Source organism: Mesoplodon mirus (genome assembly GCF_964341445.2).
Source record: "Mesoplodon mirus genome assembly, chromosome: 3".
Classification (NCBI taxonomy): domain Eukaryota; kingdom Metazoa; phylum Chordata; class Mammalia; order Artiodactyla; family Ziphiidae; genus Mesoplodon; species Mesoplodon mirus.
The window spans coordinates 130,659,868-130,677,337 of NC_138978.1; the positions used below are offsets into that span (position 1 = coordinate 130,659,868).

The 17,470-nt window shown below is 39.7% G+C and overlaps 1 protein-coding gene across 1 annotated transcript; it reads right to left on the minus strand.

Annotated features, from left to right (window-relative positions):
* Positions 1-1,519: 1,519 nt before the first annotated feature.
* COX20 (cytochrome c oxidase assembly factor COX20) lies at positions 1,520-7,894 on the minus strand. The gene is made up of 4 exons (XM_082616227.1): positions 7,536-7,894; positions 2,425-2,539; positions 2,251-2,314; positions 1,520-1,788 (listed from the first exon to the last, which is right to left on the minus strand). The coding sequence occupies exons 1-4, from the start codon at positions 7,575-7,577 to the stop codon at positions 1,647-1,649; spliced, it is 363 nt and encodes a 120-aa protein (XP_082472353.1). The 5' UTR covers positions 7,578-7,894; the 3' UTR covers positions 1,520-1,646.
* Between the last annotated feature and the right edge of the window lie 9,576 nt (positions 7,895-17,470).

Sequence of the window (17,470 nt, forward strand, 5' to 3'; positions counted from 1 at the left end):
GTAATTATATTTAAACTTCTGTTTTTATCCAGGTCTCCAGTTTATGCAGTCATTCTGCTGTGAAAATGAACTAACGTTGTTACTATTGAAGGCCTTGGAAATTTTTACCAGCTGAGAGATTTTTCTCTTACTCAGGGTAAGATGTAATCATAGTGTGCTAGAGCTGGAAGGGACTTGACTTACATAATCCATTTGCCTGATTTCATAAGTTACATGTTATCAAACTGAAGCTGAGAACATAAGTGGCCTGCACAGCTTGTTAAATATCAAATTTGATTAGTACTCATCAATTCCTCCACCCCACCCCAACTCATGCCTTTTAAAACATGAGTGACTGTCACATGGAATTTTTAAAATAATTGTTTAAGATCAATTTGAATAGTATAGACTGCACTCAGCTTTGATTTGTGTCAGTAACGGCAGGCAGATGATCTTGCAAAAACTTCCTTCTCTTTTCTAATAACCTTCCCTTGTTAATGTCCAAGTCTTTCCTTTGGTGGCTGCCAGATGATTAGGATCAATAAAAATCTCTTAGAACATATATGCTTGACAGTGTCACTCATGATAGGGCATTTGATAAACCATGTAGCTTGTGTACCCTAACCCTCATAATGACAGCCATAAGGTGAGCATGGGAGGGAAAATGCTACCGCTCTTGTGAACTGGAGCAGGCCCCTACCTATCCTGAAAATTCAGATTCAGAACAAAATAAAGTTTCAAAACATCTCTTCCTTGATCTGTTTAGCTCACCCGTGATAATCAGTAGGACCAGTAGTAATGCCATAATCCTATCCACTGGTGTCTCTTTCATACTTACCATTCCTTAACCAGAAAGGTCTCTAAGCCTGGGTTTTAAGTAATGTCGATACTTATTAAACCAAAAATGATGAATGAATGAATAAATGCTGTGGACTTAGTTGGGTGTTGGGTGCTTTTTTTAAATGGCAGCCAGTTGAATTATAAATGTCTTTACATTAATGGAACAATATGTGTGTAATTCTGCAGTATTTTCCTTTGCACCAAACAAGTTTCTGAAAATATTTTTATGTGTGCCATGTACATATTTAAGTTCTACTTAAAAATAAAAATTCTGCATACATCCAAAAAATATTTAGAGCAGCTAAAACCACCTTTCCTTTCTGAGAGATGACTCACCTGTTGAAGTGGAAGAATAGGGTCAAGCAATGGGTACATTTTTAAAATAACAATTGCAAAGTGACGACCCATTAGTTTTAAGTCTGATATAACATCACTGGCTTTAGAAATCAGAAAGTATCCCCTCATTTTTAACAGGGTACAGTAATACAGTTGTGATTTTTGTTTTTAAGGCAAGTTTTAACATTGAACTGAGATTTTATTTCTTGAAACGTCAGGTGTACTCACTGCTTACTATAAGGAAACACTTCTAAGCATGTTAAACACGAGGTTTATTTTAAGTATGAGTCCACTATGTGCTATACTGACAGTAGTTACAGGGCCAGAATAAGTTTGTAAATATTCATACACATGTAAAAAAGACTACAACTTACACATACTTTATTTACTTGGTTGAAAGCCTTGTGGTATATAAAATGCTTTCTAGAGTTGATCTCGGCTTTGTTCACACCGAAGTGAGTTGTATCTGGGTTTTCTGTGCTCAAGACTGCTCAATTGCTGCTGCTGCCGCTGTTGGTTTGTTTTCTTTCAGGATCAAGGTGGGTACTTTCATATAAAATCTTGTTTTTAATTCCTTCTCTGGCAAGTCTTTCCTGGATTCTTAGCTTTGCATAATTATACCTACAGTGGAACCTAGTAAGGAGAACATGAATAAATTATTGATATAACATACCTGTAGAAACTAATTTGAAATTTGTAATCTAAATTTTTAAATGCTTACAGATGACTGTCAGTGGTTGTGAACACATTCTTAAGGTAGCATTTTCAGATGTTATGCCATAGGTAGGGATTGAAATGAGCATTAGGATAAGATAAAAGGTTGAGGCCTTCCTAAATGAAGTATAAACCCTGACATGGCATTAATGCAGTGCCTAACGTCATGCATTCATCTGTTCATTTGACAAATGACACAAAATGTGTGTATATATATACATATTTAAAAGATTAAAGGCAGTCTGGCAATATCACTTTGTAAGATACATTTCAGTGAGGGTGGGGAATCTCAGTGGGAGGTTGCTCTGAGTAGAGCATGTGCTTTCGAACTAGATAAACCTATTACAATCGTGGATCTTCTTGAATACTTAGCACGCATACCAGCATCCTAAAGTCACCAAGATAAATCCTCCTATTCCAACGTCACATGATCTTCTAATTCTACCTGTCAAAAGGAAGCATAAACACTAATACACTGCATGTTATAATACTTCATCTAGGAAAAAAACTTCAGAGAAACATGTTTTTTATGCATAGAGAGAAGCAGGTACTCACTAGTTAACAAAAAGTGTCCAAGGCCAGCCACAACAGATCCTAATGAGCCATACAATGTCGAATCCCGTGCACAGGGGACGTTTTCAACATCTAAAATTCCTAGGAGCTTAAAGGGCTACGAAAAATAAAAAAACTTAGATTGGACAAGAGAATATTTTATTTTAGGGTGGTTTGGCAAAGATTAAAACCATCTTTAATCATCCTGCTTTGGTATATAATATGAATCTAAAATGGAGACCCTGAGAATTTGACCAGAAAGTCCTAAGCAGGTAGGGTAAATTAAACCTAAATTGATTATGGTACCATGGTTATGCTATAATTTGTTAATCAACTGGTTTGGAGATAAGGTAAGGGCATACATTATTTTATGAGCTCTTTAAACATCTGTATGAAATCATTTGGGGATTTGGCTATCACTGAAATTTAAAAGCAGCATAATTTCCTTTTAATAACCTGAGACACATAGATGGGAAAAGTGAAATTGTCCTAACCATGTTGCTTATAATATTAGTATACTGCTGTTTTAAATTCCTTTAAGGACTGCAGATTTTCTGTGTTAACTAGTAACAACACATCAGTTGTGTCTGTAAGAATAAATGCTTTGTGTTAAGACAAATCTCGTCTGTTTCTTGCCTGTGATATGAAGTTGCCGTTGATTGTATTTCTTTGTTGATAGTACATGGTAACCACACCTAGGTGTGATGAAAAAAGCTGGAAATCTAGAGGGTTGGATTTTATTCTCAGCTCTGCCACTAACTTCTGTAACCTGTAGGACGTATTTTTTTATCTGGCCTGCAATCTGTAATGAAGGGGTTCAGCTAGGTGATAATTTAAGTTCCTTCAAGTGCTAAAATGAATGGTTTGAAAATTATATAGTCTTCATTGGATTTATGGATTTGTTCTCCCTCATTAAAAAATACTGCCACTTTAAGCATAACATTTTCCAACTTGAATGTCTTGTCACTCTCACTCTGTACTTAGGGGTTTTGGGAGGGCAGGACAGAATTTTTTTTTATAAGTCACTTTTGTTTTGCTACAGCATTCTATTCATAAAAAAAAAAAAACTTAAGGTACTGTTTTCAGTTAATGTAACTTTTAAAAAGGAAGCCACTTGTCCATTCTTTGGGATGAGATATACCTAGATGGTAATATACTGTAAGGGAAAAAGAGTGGAAGAAATGGTAAAAGGACAGTAAAGGGCAAGTCAGATTAAAGGTTGAAACATGAAGGTATTGTGTTTGCTTTGGCTCAGGCTTCTGCAGGAAAGACAATGTGACTCGGTTCCTAATAAAGCAAAAGTTACATACTCTTGGATCATTATGTTCCTTTTTTTTTTGCCTCTGCCCGCTCCCTCCCCGCCCCCAACATGTTTACTTCATGAGCACAGCAGGTGCTCATTGAAGTTGCAGACTTGAATGTTAAAAGGCTCTTTAGTACAAATCTTCATGTACAAAGAGGTTGGGATTTAATTCTGCTTCTAGGCTTTTCATTTAATTTAGCAAAAGATGATGGTTTCTCACCCTCGGGTCAAGAGCCAGGTGGAATTTATGGCCCCGGAGGGGAAGGAGAGTGTGATCTGTTCTGCAGCTAGGCCATTGCCCTGGGGGAAGGATGCTAAATAGACTGAGATGGGGTGGTGGTGTTTAATGTCAGATCTTAGAAGCGAGTGAGACCAGCTTCTACCACGGGATAGAATGTTAAGATGGCTTTCGTATTTAAGCAGAGAGAAAGAAAGGAACTATCAAGTGTTGGCTGCAGCATGCCAAACACTGCACATCTCTGCCAAAGACAGCACTTCTTTCAAGGCTTCTGGGCTTTTTCATTTGGATTCCATTCCATAATGGAGCCCTAGTGTGACCCCAGGATACACCAGAATCTGCAAACTTTGCGGGTGGGGGGGACATTTGGATAAAATTATCAGCCCCAGTTCTTTGCCAAGTGTGTAGAATAAACTTGCTGAACATCTGAAATAGTGCTGTTTGTTTAAATCAGCTAGGTAGGTAACTTTGAGCTTTTTAGAGATTTTCAAATCCCACCCTCAGATTCTGACTCAATAGGCCCCGGGCATTTATGTTTAGGAAACCGCCCACCCCCCAGACTGGGAGAAACACTGCTTTAGAGATTTTAGGAAAGTAAAATTTTGAAATTGCAGATAATGGAATAATCCAGTTTATTTTGAAAGATAAACATATCCTTTTTAAGTGGTACCTTCTAAAACCAACAGTGTGGGTTAGAGGCCAAGGATGCTACTGCTAAACGTCCTACAATGCATGTATCACCTACAAAACTGCCTTGGTCAATGTCAGCGCCAAGGTTGAGAAGCCAATGCTTGTCTAATACCATAATTTAGAGGTGCCAAGGACCTATTAGTGCCCGGCCCTTTATATCCCTTGTTTTTAATTCTCACAAACTCTTTGTGACATTTTCTCTGAAACAGGCTCAGGGTTTAAGTAGAAGGCTAATAAGTGCTCGCAGAGTGGAAGTGGAAGTCAGTCTAACCCTGAAAGCCTGTCATTCCCACTGCAGCATTTAACCCTTTGGTTTTTTAGTAAACACCAAGGTTCACATATAGAGAGTAATAGAACTGAGTACATAACTGTAGATCTGCAGTTTGTATCAAAACTGGGTAAGGATGTACAAAGACTTTTTCCCCTTTACTTTAGGGAATTTTCATCCTCCTGGTAAAGTTGGAGTTTAGACTGCTGATGACTTAAAAGCAAGTATGGAATACTGTAATGAAGTCTTGAGCTTATATTTTTGAGAGTACACTGAACTTTCTCAGAAATGAAAATAAAGAGTCTAAGCCTGAAGTCACTTTGAAGTTATGTTTGTAACGTTCAAGGCATTTAACATTCCTTTTATTCCGTAGTTGTCTGCAAACTTAAGGTTCACCTGCTATTAACAAAGCCTTTAAATGTAAACTAAAATTATAGACTTTTTGGTAAGCTAATATTTTTAAGCTTAGACTTAGAAAGGCAGCCTTACCAACACACCTTGATGGAATTAAGGGAAGCTCAAAAAAATTTCTAAGCCAGAATGCCAATTTAATAAATTATAGGAAACAGATCAGATCAAATTAGAGCTACTTCATTTCCCACTGTTAAATGTATCTGCATCATTGCTCATATTCTGCCTTTCCTTTTGTTTCAAAGGAGCAACTGGCCCTACTCCTATTTAAAACTAGTCCTCACTTTGCAGTTGATTACCTTCTCCACTCTCAAAAGACTGCTTCTGTGGTTATCCCATCTTTCATTTGCATTACTTGTTTTTCCTCCTTTTAATAATCTCCAATCTAGAAACATACAAAATAAATCCCCCTCTCCTGACACCCTTTCCCTGCAAGCCACCGTCCCATTTTTCTGTTCCCTGTCACTGCAAAACTAAAGTTACCTGTGTGTGCTTCTTCACTTACAAACCTATGTTCCCTTTAACTTGCTTCAACCAGACATTTACCAACTGTACTCGACGGAAACAGCACCACTGAGGTTTTCTAAAAGACAATCGTTTTGCAAAATCCATCATACTTTACATCTCAGCACATGTGGCACAGATAATCATTTGTTTTTGAAACATTTTCTTTGGCTTCAAATACAGTATTAATCAAAAAAATTTTTCATGTATTTCTTTTCTTGATTCTCAATGGGTTAAACGACCCTCAAGACCCTAAAATGACAGCAGTTATCTCCTATCAAAGGTGGACAACCAGATACAAAAAGGATGAAAGCCCCATTCAAGATCCCAGTGTTCTCACAAAACAATGTAGAATTTTGTGTCTGTAGTCATGGTGCCCCTTGAAATACGCAAGTTTCAAACAAGGGTACATTCTGTTAAAGTAAGCATATTCCAAATACTATGTGAGACATTAAAAACAGAAAAGGCACCAACAGTGTATAAACTGACAAAAATTTTTTGAAAAAACAATATGGAAACAATTTACCCAACATTTATTCATAACCATGTGATGATCTAGGCCAAATTTAGATGGAAAATTCCCCAGAGAAGCAAGAACACTGAATAAGTGATCAAAATTTTCAAGCTGAGCAGAGAATATCCTAAAACTATAGGTGCAGTGTGGCACACAGTGTGGGTCTTAAATAAATATTTGTGAATCTAATTGATATCTCTCTATGGCTTAACTATTTAAAATTTTCTTCTTCCATTACCTTTTTGAAACACGTTATTTACTCTGCATTGAGGATATAAAAATTGGGTTCCCTGCTCTTAAAACACAAATTAACTTCCAGTATAATGCTGTAATGATCCAGCAGTGTACAAGGTGTCCGGGAGATAGAAGCAGAAGCACCTCAGTCTCTTGAGTCGGGAAGCCCTTGAGGGGAGACCGGAGATAACCCTGTTTAGCTTTAATACACCGGAGAGGAAAGCATGAGAAGAGTCACAGGGTTAGTTAGGTGATGAGCTTTGTATCACAGGCCGAGAAATTCGTATTTATCCTGAAAGCAATGGGCAGCTACGACTGGTTTTAAGCAGAGAGGTGGAATTATGCATTTTACAGGGTAGCCCACAAGGACGACTGTGGAAGGTGAAGCGAGAAAGGCAGAGCAGGAAGACATGAATGCCAGCCAGCGAAGCTATTGGATACATACGATACTGCATCCTCCACGTGGTCGAGCGAAAACAAGGTTAACGGGAAAAAAATCTCAATCTTTTCATCACCCTCCTGCTCTGGATATAAATTCACTCGAATATAACCAAGTTCTCATTCCTCAGCATTTACCGATTCCTCTGTTAAGTGTTGTGAAGTATACAGCCTTAAAGACAAGGCACCTGTCCTCAGCTTTTAAATCCCTCTCTTTGCTAGTAAATTACAATATGAGGCCCCTGTCAACAAAACTTTCTTTCCAAAGGGATCAGTCTTGTGACCTGCAGTAATCTATCGGTACCGGTCCCCTCATCCTCCTAGTTTGGGTCACTTAAATCATGGCAATTAGGATAAAAATGTCGGGGGATGGGAGGAGGGGAGCTGTTCGATTGCAGAGAAGCTAATGACACGTGCTTCCGGCCCGGGTCTCCCAGCTCTAGAGCCCTCGTCCTTAGGCGCCGCCCGCCCGTGCTCCGCGCGCCCCGCCGCACCCCGCCGCAGCCCGGATTACCTTCCCCTTCCCGGGCTCCCCGGCCTCCGGCGCAGCCGCCATGGGGACAGTCGGCGCCTTCACCCCGCCCCGTCGCCGCCGCTGGGCGCCGTGAGCGGACGCCCCGCCCCGCCTTGGCCAGCCCGGCCCGCGCCTGCGTTCGCGCTGTCCGCCATTTTAGGGAACGTTTCCCAGTCTCCGCGGCGGCAGCACCGGCCGAGCCGATTGCCTTTGGTGTGGCCGCCATTTCCTTTGTTCAGTTGAACGGATCACGTCTTCTCTACCGGGGCTCTCCCCAGCCCGAGGGCCTGGACCAGGGGAGGAGGAGAAGGACTCGTGAAGCAACCGCGCACCCGGACTCTTGACACTTAGAGGCTGTGCCGTTTCCCGCCCCCGCCCCTCCTCTCGCCCCAACCGCCATTTCTAACTGTCGTCCGCGCGCGTGCGCTCGCTCCCGTGCGTGGGCGCTGGGCGCGCGCGGCGGGGCGGCCGGGACCGCGCGGAGCGGGCGTGCGCGCCGCCGCCGCTTTGTCCTGGGAACGGGAGCCCCCACCCCGCCAAGCCCACGGCCCGGAAGTCGGCCCGTACTGGCTTGCGGCCCGCGTCCCCTTCGTGTCCTTTGTCTTCCCGCCCCGGGACGAGTCCTGGGCGACCCCGGCAGCTCCACCCAGCGCCAGCCACCGTTTCGCCCCGAGCGAAAGTGTGGTCCAGCGCTCACACCGCTTACTCCCTGCTTTGGCTTCATCAGGGAGGGGCTTTAAAATAGCGCCACTCGGCTTGCCTGAAGGAGACTGGGGACAAAATGGAGGGAGGACCTTGTCAGTGAAGACGCCTCAGGACGTTTGTGCCCGCCGTGCAGGCGGGGAAGGCAGGCGGGGTGAAGTAGAAAAAGGCCTGCGACACGCGTTGTTGAATGTTAGGTAGTGTTCCACGTATACTCCGCCCTACGACTGCGACTTAGCGTGAAATCTGCGTATTTGAGACAGCAATCGTCTGGTGTGAGATAGGGCTTGACCGCTTTCTCAACCCTCTAAGTCAATACAATTCCTTTTCCCGTATTTTTTTTCTATGCACCGTAAGGAAAATCCCTATCAAAGCCATAATTATGCCTTCTTTGTTTATGTACCTTTATATTTCAAAGTATATTCCTGAGAAAATGTTCAAGCTTTAGAGTGTGTCATTGTGCAGAGTCATGCTGTTGTGCACACAGTAAGGGCTGGATAAGGTTCGCGGTGATTGTTTGCTATCAGCTGTCAGTGAGGTGTTTTCTTATTCCTTATGCTTTCCTGATCATTTAATACCTTTCTACAAACCCAGTAAAACACACAATTTACGACTTACGTGTGAGTTTTTTTTAAAAAATAAGTGACTTTGGGGGAGATTAAAGTGCTCGAACATACTGCTCTAATATTAATTAGGAAGTAGAATAAATGTCACCCCGCCCACGATATCCTGCCAGTTTGGGGTTCTTAGCTGAAATCTTGCGCTAACTATGCTTTGAACTCGTGGCCTGGAAGGTAATATTTAAGGCAGTAATATTCCATAAATGAGAGGAATTCTCTTGAAGTAATTCCTAATAATATTGTAAAGGAAGGAGAACTGGAAAGTACCAGGGCCATCCTACTTTATTTTTTATTGTGACTTTGAAAAACTGCTAGGGTAAACTTAGGGTCCATTTCATTTGTCTTTGAAAAGTATTTTCATACATTATTTCTTTATATTAAAATTTTTAATTTCACAAAAATGTCATGTTTGATTATTTTTTTATTTTCATATTTTATAGAGTGAAAAGTAAAAATCTTTTTCACTTTAACCCCTTTTTTCTCCCCTATTTAAAGTAAACACAACTAACAGTTTAATACGGCTCTTTCCAAACTGTTTTCTTTTTTCTCTTCTTTTTAAAAAGTAAAAGGCTCTTTATACCATACCTGCCCCCATACAAGTGTGTCTGTATATGACACACATATCTAAATGGCTATAGTATGTAATTTGCACTCAACAATTTACTTTTTACCATTTAACACTATGTTATGGAAAAATTTTCATGTAATTATCTAAAGATTTACTCATTCATTTTAATGGCTGCTCAGCAATCCTTTAATCATTTTCCTTCTGATTGACCTAGAAAGTTTCATTTTTTTTCACTAGTCCAAGAAATGCTCCAATGAGCATTTTTATGCATATATCTTTGTGCACAGGTTCAAGTATTTCTGTAGGATAGATTTCTGGAAATGGCCTGATTCAAAGGGGTATGTGCATTAAAAATTTTAATACATACTGCTAAATTGCCTTCCAAAACTACTGCCAATTTACATTCCCCATTATAACAATGTATGAGAATGCTTGTTTCCTCACAACATTTTTTCTTTATTTTATTTATTTATTTTTTTCCTCACAACATTTTTAACACTGCATAATATCATATTAAAAAATTTTTGTTGATCTGATGGGTGAAAAATGGTGTCTTGATTGCTTTTAAACTTTCCTGATTACTAGCATGGCTGAACATTCTTTCAGATGTTTATTAGTCATTCTTTTCCTAAAAATTTACTTACTTGTTAACTTTGTTTATGGAGTCTTTCATTTTTCAAACAACTTTCTATTTTGTTTTATTATATTTTTTTATGGAGTCCAATATGTCAGTGATTTCTTTTATGGCTTTTGATCTTGTGTCTTCCTGAGGCCTTAAGGGCTTCTTGACTCCCATAATAAAAAAAAAAATATTTGAAAATAATTGTCATATGCTTTCTCATTAATAATTTTGATTATCTCTTTTCCTATTTCTTAAAAGACCAACTTTTGGTTTTATTGACCAAGGCTATTTTTATCTATTTCATTTTATATTTTACATTTTTTTCTATTAACCTGGTATCTATTCTGTTGTCTTTTTTCTATCTTTTTGAATCGACTACTTAAGTTCACATATTCTCCATCTTTCTTGATTTGTAGCAAATGTATTTAAGGCTATAAAATTTCCTCTGAGAATCATTTTATCATACGTTGTCACACATTTTTGACAGGTAATATTCCTATCACCATTCTTTTCTAAATTTTCTATAATTTCAGCTTTTCTTTTCAAGTAAATAAATTTGGATATGCTTTTGGTATTAATTTTTAGGTGATTTGTTTTATACTGTGGCCCATGTATTTCTACTCTTGGGGAATTTTTTTTTGTGTGTGTGTGTGTGTACTACCTAAGAGATCATTTTGTACATGTTCCATATGCTTTTGAAAAGAATGCATTCTCTATATTAGCATTGTTAAGCTTATTCATTATAATAGTATATTGTATACATTATAAATATATAAAATATATAGCTATATGATAATCACATAAATTAAGTTTATTAATTGCCATTCAGCTGTCTTTTTACATGGTAAGAGTTGTTTCATTGCAAGTAACAGACTGACTGTAGTTAGCTTAAAGAAGAAAGAAATTTATTGGGAAGACGTGGAGAAACTCAATGAACTGATAAAGAGTTTAAGAGTCAGGTTTTGAAAAGGACAACATCCAGGACAGTCCCAGGGGTCTTGATAGCAAGAGCTAAAGGAGTGGCTTTCCAGGATGACAGTGATGGCCTGTTCAGTCTTATTTCTACTATCGTGCTTTGCTTTTCAACCATGCTGTCTGCTGCAAGACTCCGTGTTTGTCCGGTATTGGATGCAGATGCCCTGAATGAGTGGGTAGTTTAGCACAGTGGGTTGAGGTGGGGCCAGAAAAACTCTTCTTTAAGAGTTCCTTCTCTCACAGTGGCTGTAAATCCCCTGGCACACGGCCCAGAGTGCCTGCTTTCATCCTCTCATCTGGAAGAGAGTGTCTGGTGTCAGTAATCCCACGCTAGAAAGCTAATAGTTATCTGTAGGCAGCAGGATGGTGAGGGGTGAAATGGTTGTATCGTTCTAGGGATTTGGTGGGGCTGTGCTGGCAAACCCGCTTTTCGAGGTTCTCTCTTAAGCTTGTGTGGTGGTGTTTTTTAATCAGGAATATTGTGTTTAATAATCAGTCTGATTGCAACTTCTCTGTATCGTTCAGAAGTTCCTAACTGTCTTGGTCTGCTGCTGGTGCATTATCCTGTCTTTCCAGCAGAAGTATCAATTTATTTTTATTTTTATATTCCTTTTTTCATTTCAATAGGTTTTGGAGGAAGGGGTGATAAAAAAATTGGGTTCAATCAGCCCTCTGTAACCAGAAGTCTGAATTTTCCTGCTCTCCTTTCCTATTCGTGTGTGTCCATGTGGGTGTGCACATGAGCATGTGTTTAGGTCTAATGGTACTATACGACTTGTAAAGAAAACCAGCTGTTTTCCACCACACTTCTCTTCGTTCTGAAGTTCTGCACCCCACAGGCAATAACTTTTATCTCTTTTGGCCCATTCTTCTGGTAGTTTACTTTCATATTTCTAAGTAAAATGCTCATTCTCCTATTTCTTAATTTTTCAATTTTAGGCATTATCTATTGATAATGAAAATTTATCTCTTTTCTACTCCTTTCCCTTCCCCTCATCCTCTCAGTATGGTTGTGTCACATTTTAAAAAGCTAAATAAGCATTCAGCATGTACGTTATTATGGCAATGTAAATGGTCATAGCTGAGCCATGTGGGGTACTATGATTTCTTTTCTTGTAAAATTTTAAATTTTTCCTGGAGTTAATAATTGCTTTGTTTGCTAAATTTTGTTAAAGCTAGCTCTTATTGACTCTTCCTTCCTTCCTTTTCTTTTCTTTTCCTTTTCCATAAGAGATTATCTAAATTTTCGCATATAATACTCATTTGGCTCATGGGGCATTTGGCTCTTGGGACAAATGAGTATTACATGCTCTCCCCCCCCCCCCTTACTAGCTCTAAAGAGCCAATTGTAGACATCTCTTGCCAGCTCTCTGTTCAGTGACTTCATCCTGGTAACTTAAATTTGGCTATGGTGGAAGTATTTATGCCATAGAAGTCAACAAATGCTACAAATCAGTGCTTCTTTCTTTTTTTTTTCCCCCCCTTTTCAAACAGGTGGTTTACCAATATACCACTGAATGCACCTGTCATTGATTTTTCTCTCAAAATTCTCCTACAGAGTTATAAAACTCTCCACAATATAGTAAAAAACATTGTATGATCTGCCTGTCATTTTTTTTTTTTTAAAGACATCTCTCCTGGAGCTTGTTTCCTCTTGGTCCAGTCTGTTATGGTTGCTTTCTAAGACTGATTCCCAGACATCATCCTGGGGTTTCTCATCACCTCATGCCTATGCCAAATCACCTGCTTCCTCAAGTCCTCATCTTCCTCTTTCCTGGCTTACTCCCTCATTTCGGAGGAGTACATCCTCCATTGGCTTCCTGGAAAAAGTTTGCATAGAAGGTAAATATTTTGAGATCGTCATGCCTAAACATTTTTTTTTTCTTGACAGTTTTGATATTTGGTTAAAGTTGCATTTCTAGAATTATTCTCCCACTAGAATTATTATTCCTCCTAGAAATAAAGCAATCTCCTATATAAGCATAATGCCATTATCACACCTAAGAAAATTAGCAATAATTTCATAATTCATCTAGAATGTACTACGTATTCAAAGTTCCCCAATTTTTCAAGAAACTTCCCCAGTTGTACATTGTTTTTATTTTTGTTTTCAAAGAAGGATCGAACACTGCATTTGGTATTATGTCACTTTAATCTCTCTTAGTCTAGGACTGTCTCCCTATCTTATCTCTTTTATGCCATTGACTTTTTAGAAATTCTGAGACAGTTATTTTGTAGACTGTCCCACATTCTGGATTGTCTCGATGTCATTTAACTTGTCTATCCCCTTTGTTTTCTATAAAATAGAAGTTTAGTCTAGGGCTGCACTGTTCAATGTGGTAGCCACTAGCCATTAGCCATGTGGTTATTGAGCACCCAAAATGTGGCTAACGCAACTGAGGAACTGGATTTTAAAATTTAATTTGAACTAATTTTAATTTAAATTTAAAAGCTCAGGGACTTCCCTGGCAGTCCAGTGGTTGAGACTCTGCACTTCCAATGCAGGGGGCATGGGTTTGATCCCTGGTCGGGGAACTGGGATCCCACATACCACGTGGCCAAAAACTAAATTAATTAATTTAAAAAATAAATTTAGGGGCTTCCCTGGTGGCGCAGTGGTTGAGAGTCCGCCTGCCGATGCAGGAGACACGGGTTCATGCCCCGGTCTGGGAAGATCCCACATGCCGCGGAGTGGCTGGGCCCGTGAGCCATGGCCGCTGAGCCTGCGCGTCTGGAGCCTGTGCTCCGCAATGGGAGAGGCCACAGCGGTGAGAGGCCCGTGTACCGTAAAAAAAAAAAAATAATAATAATAATAATAATAAATAAATAAATAAATTTAAAAGCTCATTCAATTTCATCAGTGGAAAAATTTTAAGTAGGTTTGGAACAACTTGGGTATGCAAATCTACTGCTTCAACTGTAAATTTTATGAAATCTAAATACAGATCAAGTATTTCCAATGAAAATTTAGTATCTGAATTGAAATGTGCTTTAAGTGTAAAAATACACACTGAAGTTTGAAGACTCTGTACCAGAAAAGAATGTAAAATGTTAATTTTTTTAATATTGATTATATGTTGAAATACTAATATTTTGGATGTGTTGGGTTAAAGTATATTATTAATTTCACCTGTGGGTTTTGGTGGTGTTTTTACTTTTTAAGTGTGGCTACTAAAATTTTTAATATTACATATATAGCTCACATTATATTTTTAATGACGTGCTAGTCTAGAAGCTTGATTAAATTCAGGTTAAACATTCTTTGCAAGAATACTTCTAGATGTTGTTGTGTATTTCTTTTTTTTTTTCTTTTAGCCTCATGACTTGCAGGATCTCAGTTCCCTGACCAGGGAATGAACTTTGGCCACGGCAGTGAAAGCCCGGAATCCTAACCACTAGGACACCAGGGAGCTCCCTGTTGTTGTGTATTTCAAATTGCATCGTATCAGGAGGCACATATTGTCCCACTATAAGTGATGCTAACTTTGGTCCCTCAATTAAGATGGAGACTGCCAGAACTCGCATTGTAAAAATACACTTCCCTTTTTGTAATTAAAAATCCAAGCAAATATTCTGTTACCAAAGATCTATTCACCTAATGGTTTTAGCATTTTTTGATGATCCTTGCCTTGAATCCATGATTATATCAGAGGTTGCCAAAAGGTGGATTTTCTTTTTTTTTTAATGAACATTTTCATACCCTTGATTTTTTTAATTCTTTATTTAAAAATAGATTGATTTATTTATTTATGGCTGCGTTGGGTCTTCGTTGCCACATGCGGGCCTTCTCTAGTTGCGGTGAGTGGGGGCTACTCTTCGTTGCGGTGCGCGGACTTCTCACTGCGGTGGCTTCTCGTGTTGCAGAGCGTGGGCTTCAGTAGTTGTGGCACACGGGCTCAGTAGTTGTGGCTCATGGGCTCTAGAGCACAGGCTCAGTAGTTGTGGCGCACAGGCTTAGTTGCTCCACGGCGTGTGGGATCTTCCCGGACCAGGGCCCAAACCCATGTCCCCTGCATTGGCAGGCGGATTCTTAACCACTGCACCACCCGAGAAGTCCCTGGATTTTCTTATTTTTGTGACTTCATCTCCATTTATTAGCTGACGTTGGTCTATAAAGAAGAGCTCCTCATGTCTCTGGATTTACAAAGTTTATTTATTTAGTGTGTTATAGTCAATTAAGGTCATTCTTTTTGATGTTCAGTGCAATTCCTTGTACATTCCCTGCCCCAGACCTGTAATCAACCATTTCTTCAAAGAACTCATACTCCTTTCAGTGGGGATTAAATTGCTTCTTTTTTTTTTTTTTTTTTTTTTTGCAGTACGCGGGCCTCTCACTGTTGTGGCCTCTCCCATTGCGGAGCACAGGCTCCGGACGCGCAGGCTCAGCGGCCATGGCTCACGGGCCCAGCTGCTCCGCAGCATGTGGGATCTTCCCGGACCAGGGCATGAACCCATGTCCCCTGCATCGGCAGGCGGACTCTCAACCGCTGCGCCACCAGGGAAGCCCTAAATTGCTTCTTAAAGCCACTTGAGATGAATCTTTTTTTTTTTAAGTATAAGAAAAACATTGATAGAATTTTATTCAAGTTAGTTATGCTTTGTATACACATGTTCATCTATATTGCTAAACACAGACCTGAATCATTATACCTCCAACAGTTATTTTCTTCAATCCATGTTAAAACTAAATCTTGGATAGTCTTAGGTCTCATATTTGTAAAAGTAGGTTAAAATGTCTCTCTGTAAATGTAAGCAGAGTTCTCAGTTCATTCTTGTTACTGTGTGCTAGGAATTCTGCCTATGCCTGGGGGCCCTGGGTTGTATGAGAACTTCTGCTCTCTCCATCATCATCACCATCTCCCCTCTCTTCCCTTCTCCTTTAAAAAAAAAAAAAAAACTCAGTCATATTTTTATAACTCCCCAGTTTATTTTTATTTATTTATTTATTTAATTTATTTATTTTTGGCTGTGTTGGGTCTTCGTTGGTGCACGCAGGCTTTCCCTAGTTGTGGCTAGCGGGGGCTACTCTTTGTTGTGGTGCGTGGACTTCTCACTGTGGTGGCTTCTCTTGCTGCAGAGCACGGGCTATAGGTGTGCAGGCTTCAGTAGTTGTGGCACTTGGGCTTAGTAGTTGTGGCTCGCGGGCTTAGTTTCTCCACACATGTGGATCTTCCGGGACCAGGGCTCGAACTCGTGTCCCCTGCATTGGCAGGTGGATTCTTAACCACTGTGCTACTAGGAAAGTCCCCCCAGTTTATTGTTTAACAATCTTTTCTGATATCTATCCGTATGAATTTGAGGTTATCTCAGAGTGCACAGATATTACTCATATTTCCTATAAATTTATTAAACACTGACAAGAAAATACTTATTAACTTACTAACACATCAGTATTTAAAGGCTTCAACATAATTCCTTTTTCAACAAATGATTTTTTCCCACCTAAGCCAAGATACATTTACATTGGGTTTATGTGTGCATAGAAAAACAGACACCTTCCTCAAATTGATCATAAGATAAACCAGCATACAGTGTCCTTTCTGGATATAATTAAATTTTCAAAGGTAAAGTGGTTCAAATGGGAGCAAATAAGCTGACTTCCTTAGGAAATAAACAAGACAAACAAAATTTTAGAAATATTAAGGTGCTAAGGAGTAATCCCATAAATCTTTCTCTCATTCCTATCCTTTTAACAGATGCGTGTGCACTGTGGGTGTTTGTTAATTAAAACACTTGAGTCTAGATTGTATGCGCCTATGGATGGGACTATTCTTATTCAGTAAAAGGCCCTGAGGTAAAAAGATGAGCAGTATTACAGGTGGATAGAAGACATTTGTTCTCACCAAGTTACCTACATAAACTCACTGAAGAGGCAGAGTAGAGTATTTGTCTCAGTGGCTCAGACGTTGACCTGGGCCTTATAATGCTGTTTTACTTCATTCTGTTCTATTTTGTTGATTTGCTAACTTGTTTGTTCCATTATTATTATTTTTATTTTTGCGGTACATGGGGCTCTCACTGCTGTGGCCTCTCCCGTTGCGGAGCACAGGCTCCGGACGCGCAGGCTTGGCGGCCATGGCTCACAGGCCCAGCCGTTCCGCGGCATGTGGGATCTTCCCGGACCGGGGCACGAACCTGTGTCCCCTGCATCGGCAGGCGGACTCTCAACCACTGCACCACCAGGGAAGCCCCTGTTCCATTATTTTTGGAACTAGGGCAAAATAGGAGGTTCAACTTGTCTTAATGTACTCCATAAACCGTCTGAATCAAAGATTTTTATTTATTCTTCTGCCAAACATGGCAACTGATTTCCATCTCCAGCAGTGAGTGGACGCAGTGTTGTCGAGCTTCTCCAAGAAGGCACTATAGCACCTAATACACCCCGAGGACACGGTCTCAGAGTTGGAGTCATTCCCATAGTAGGCACCTTCAAGAATATGTTGTTTTT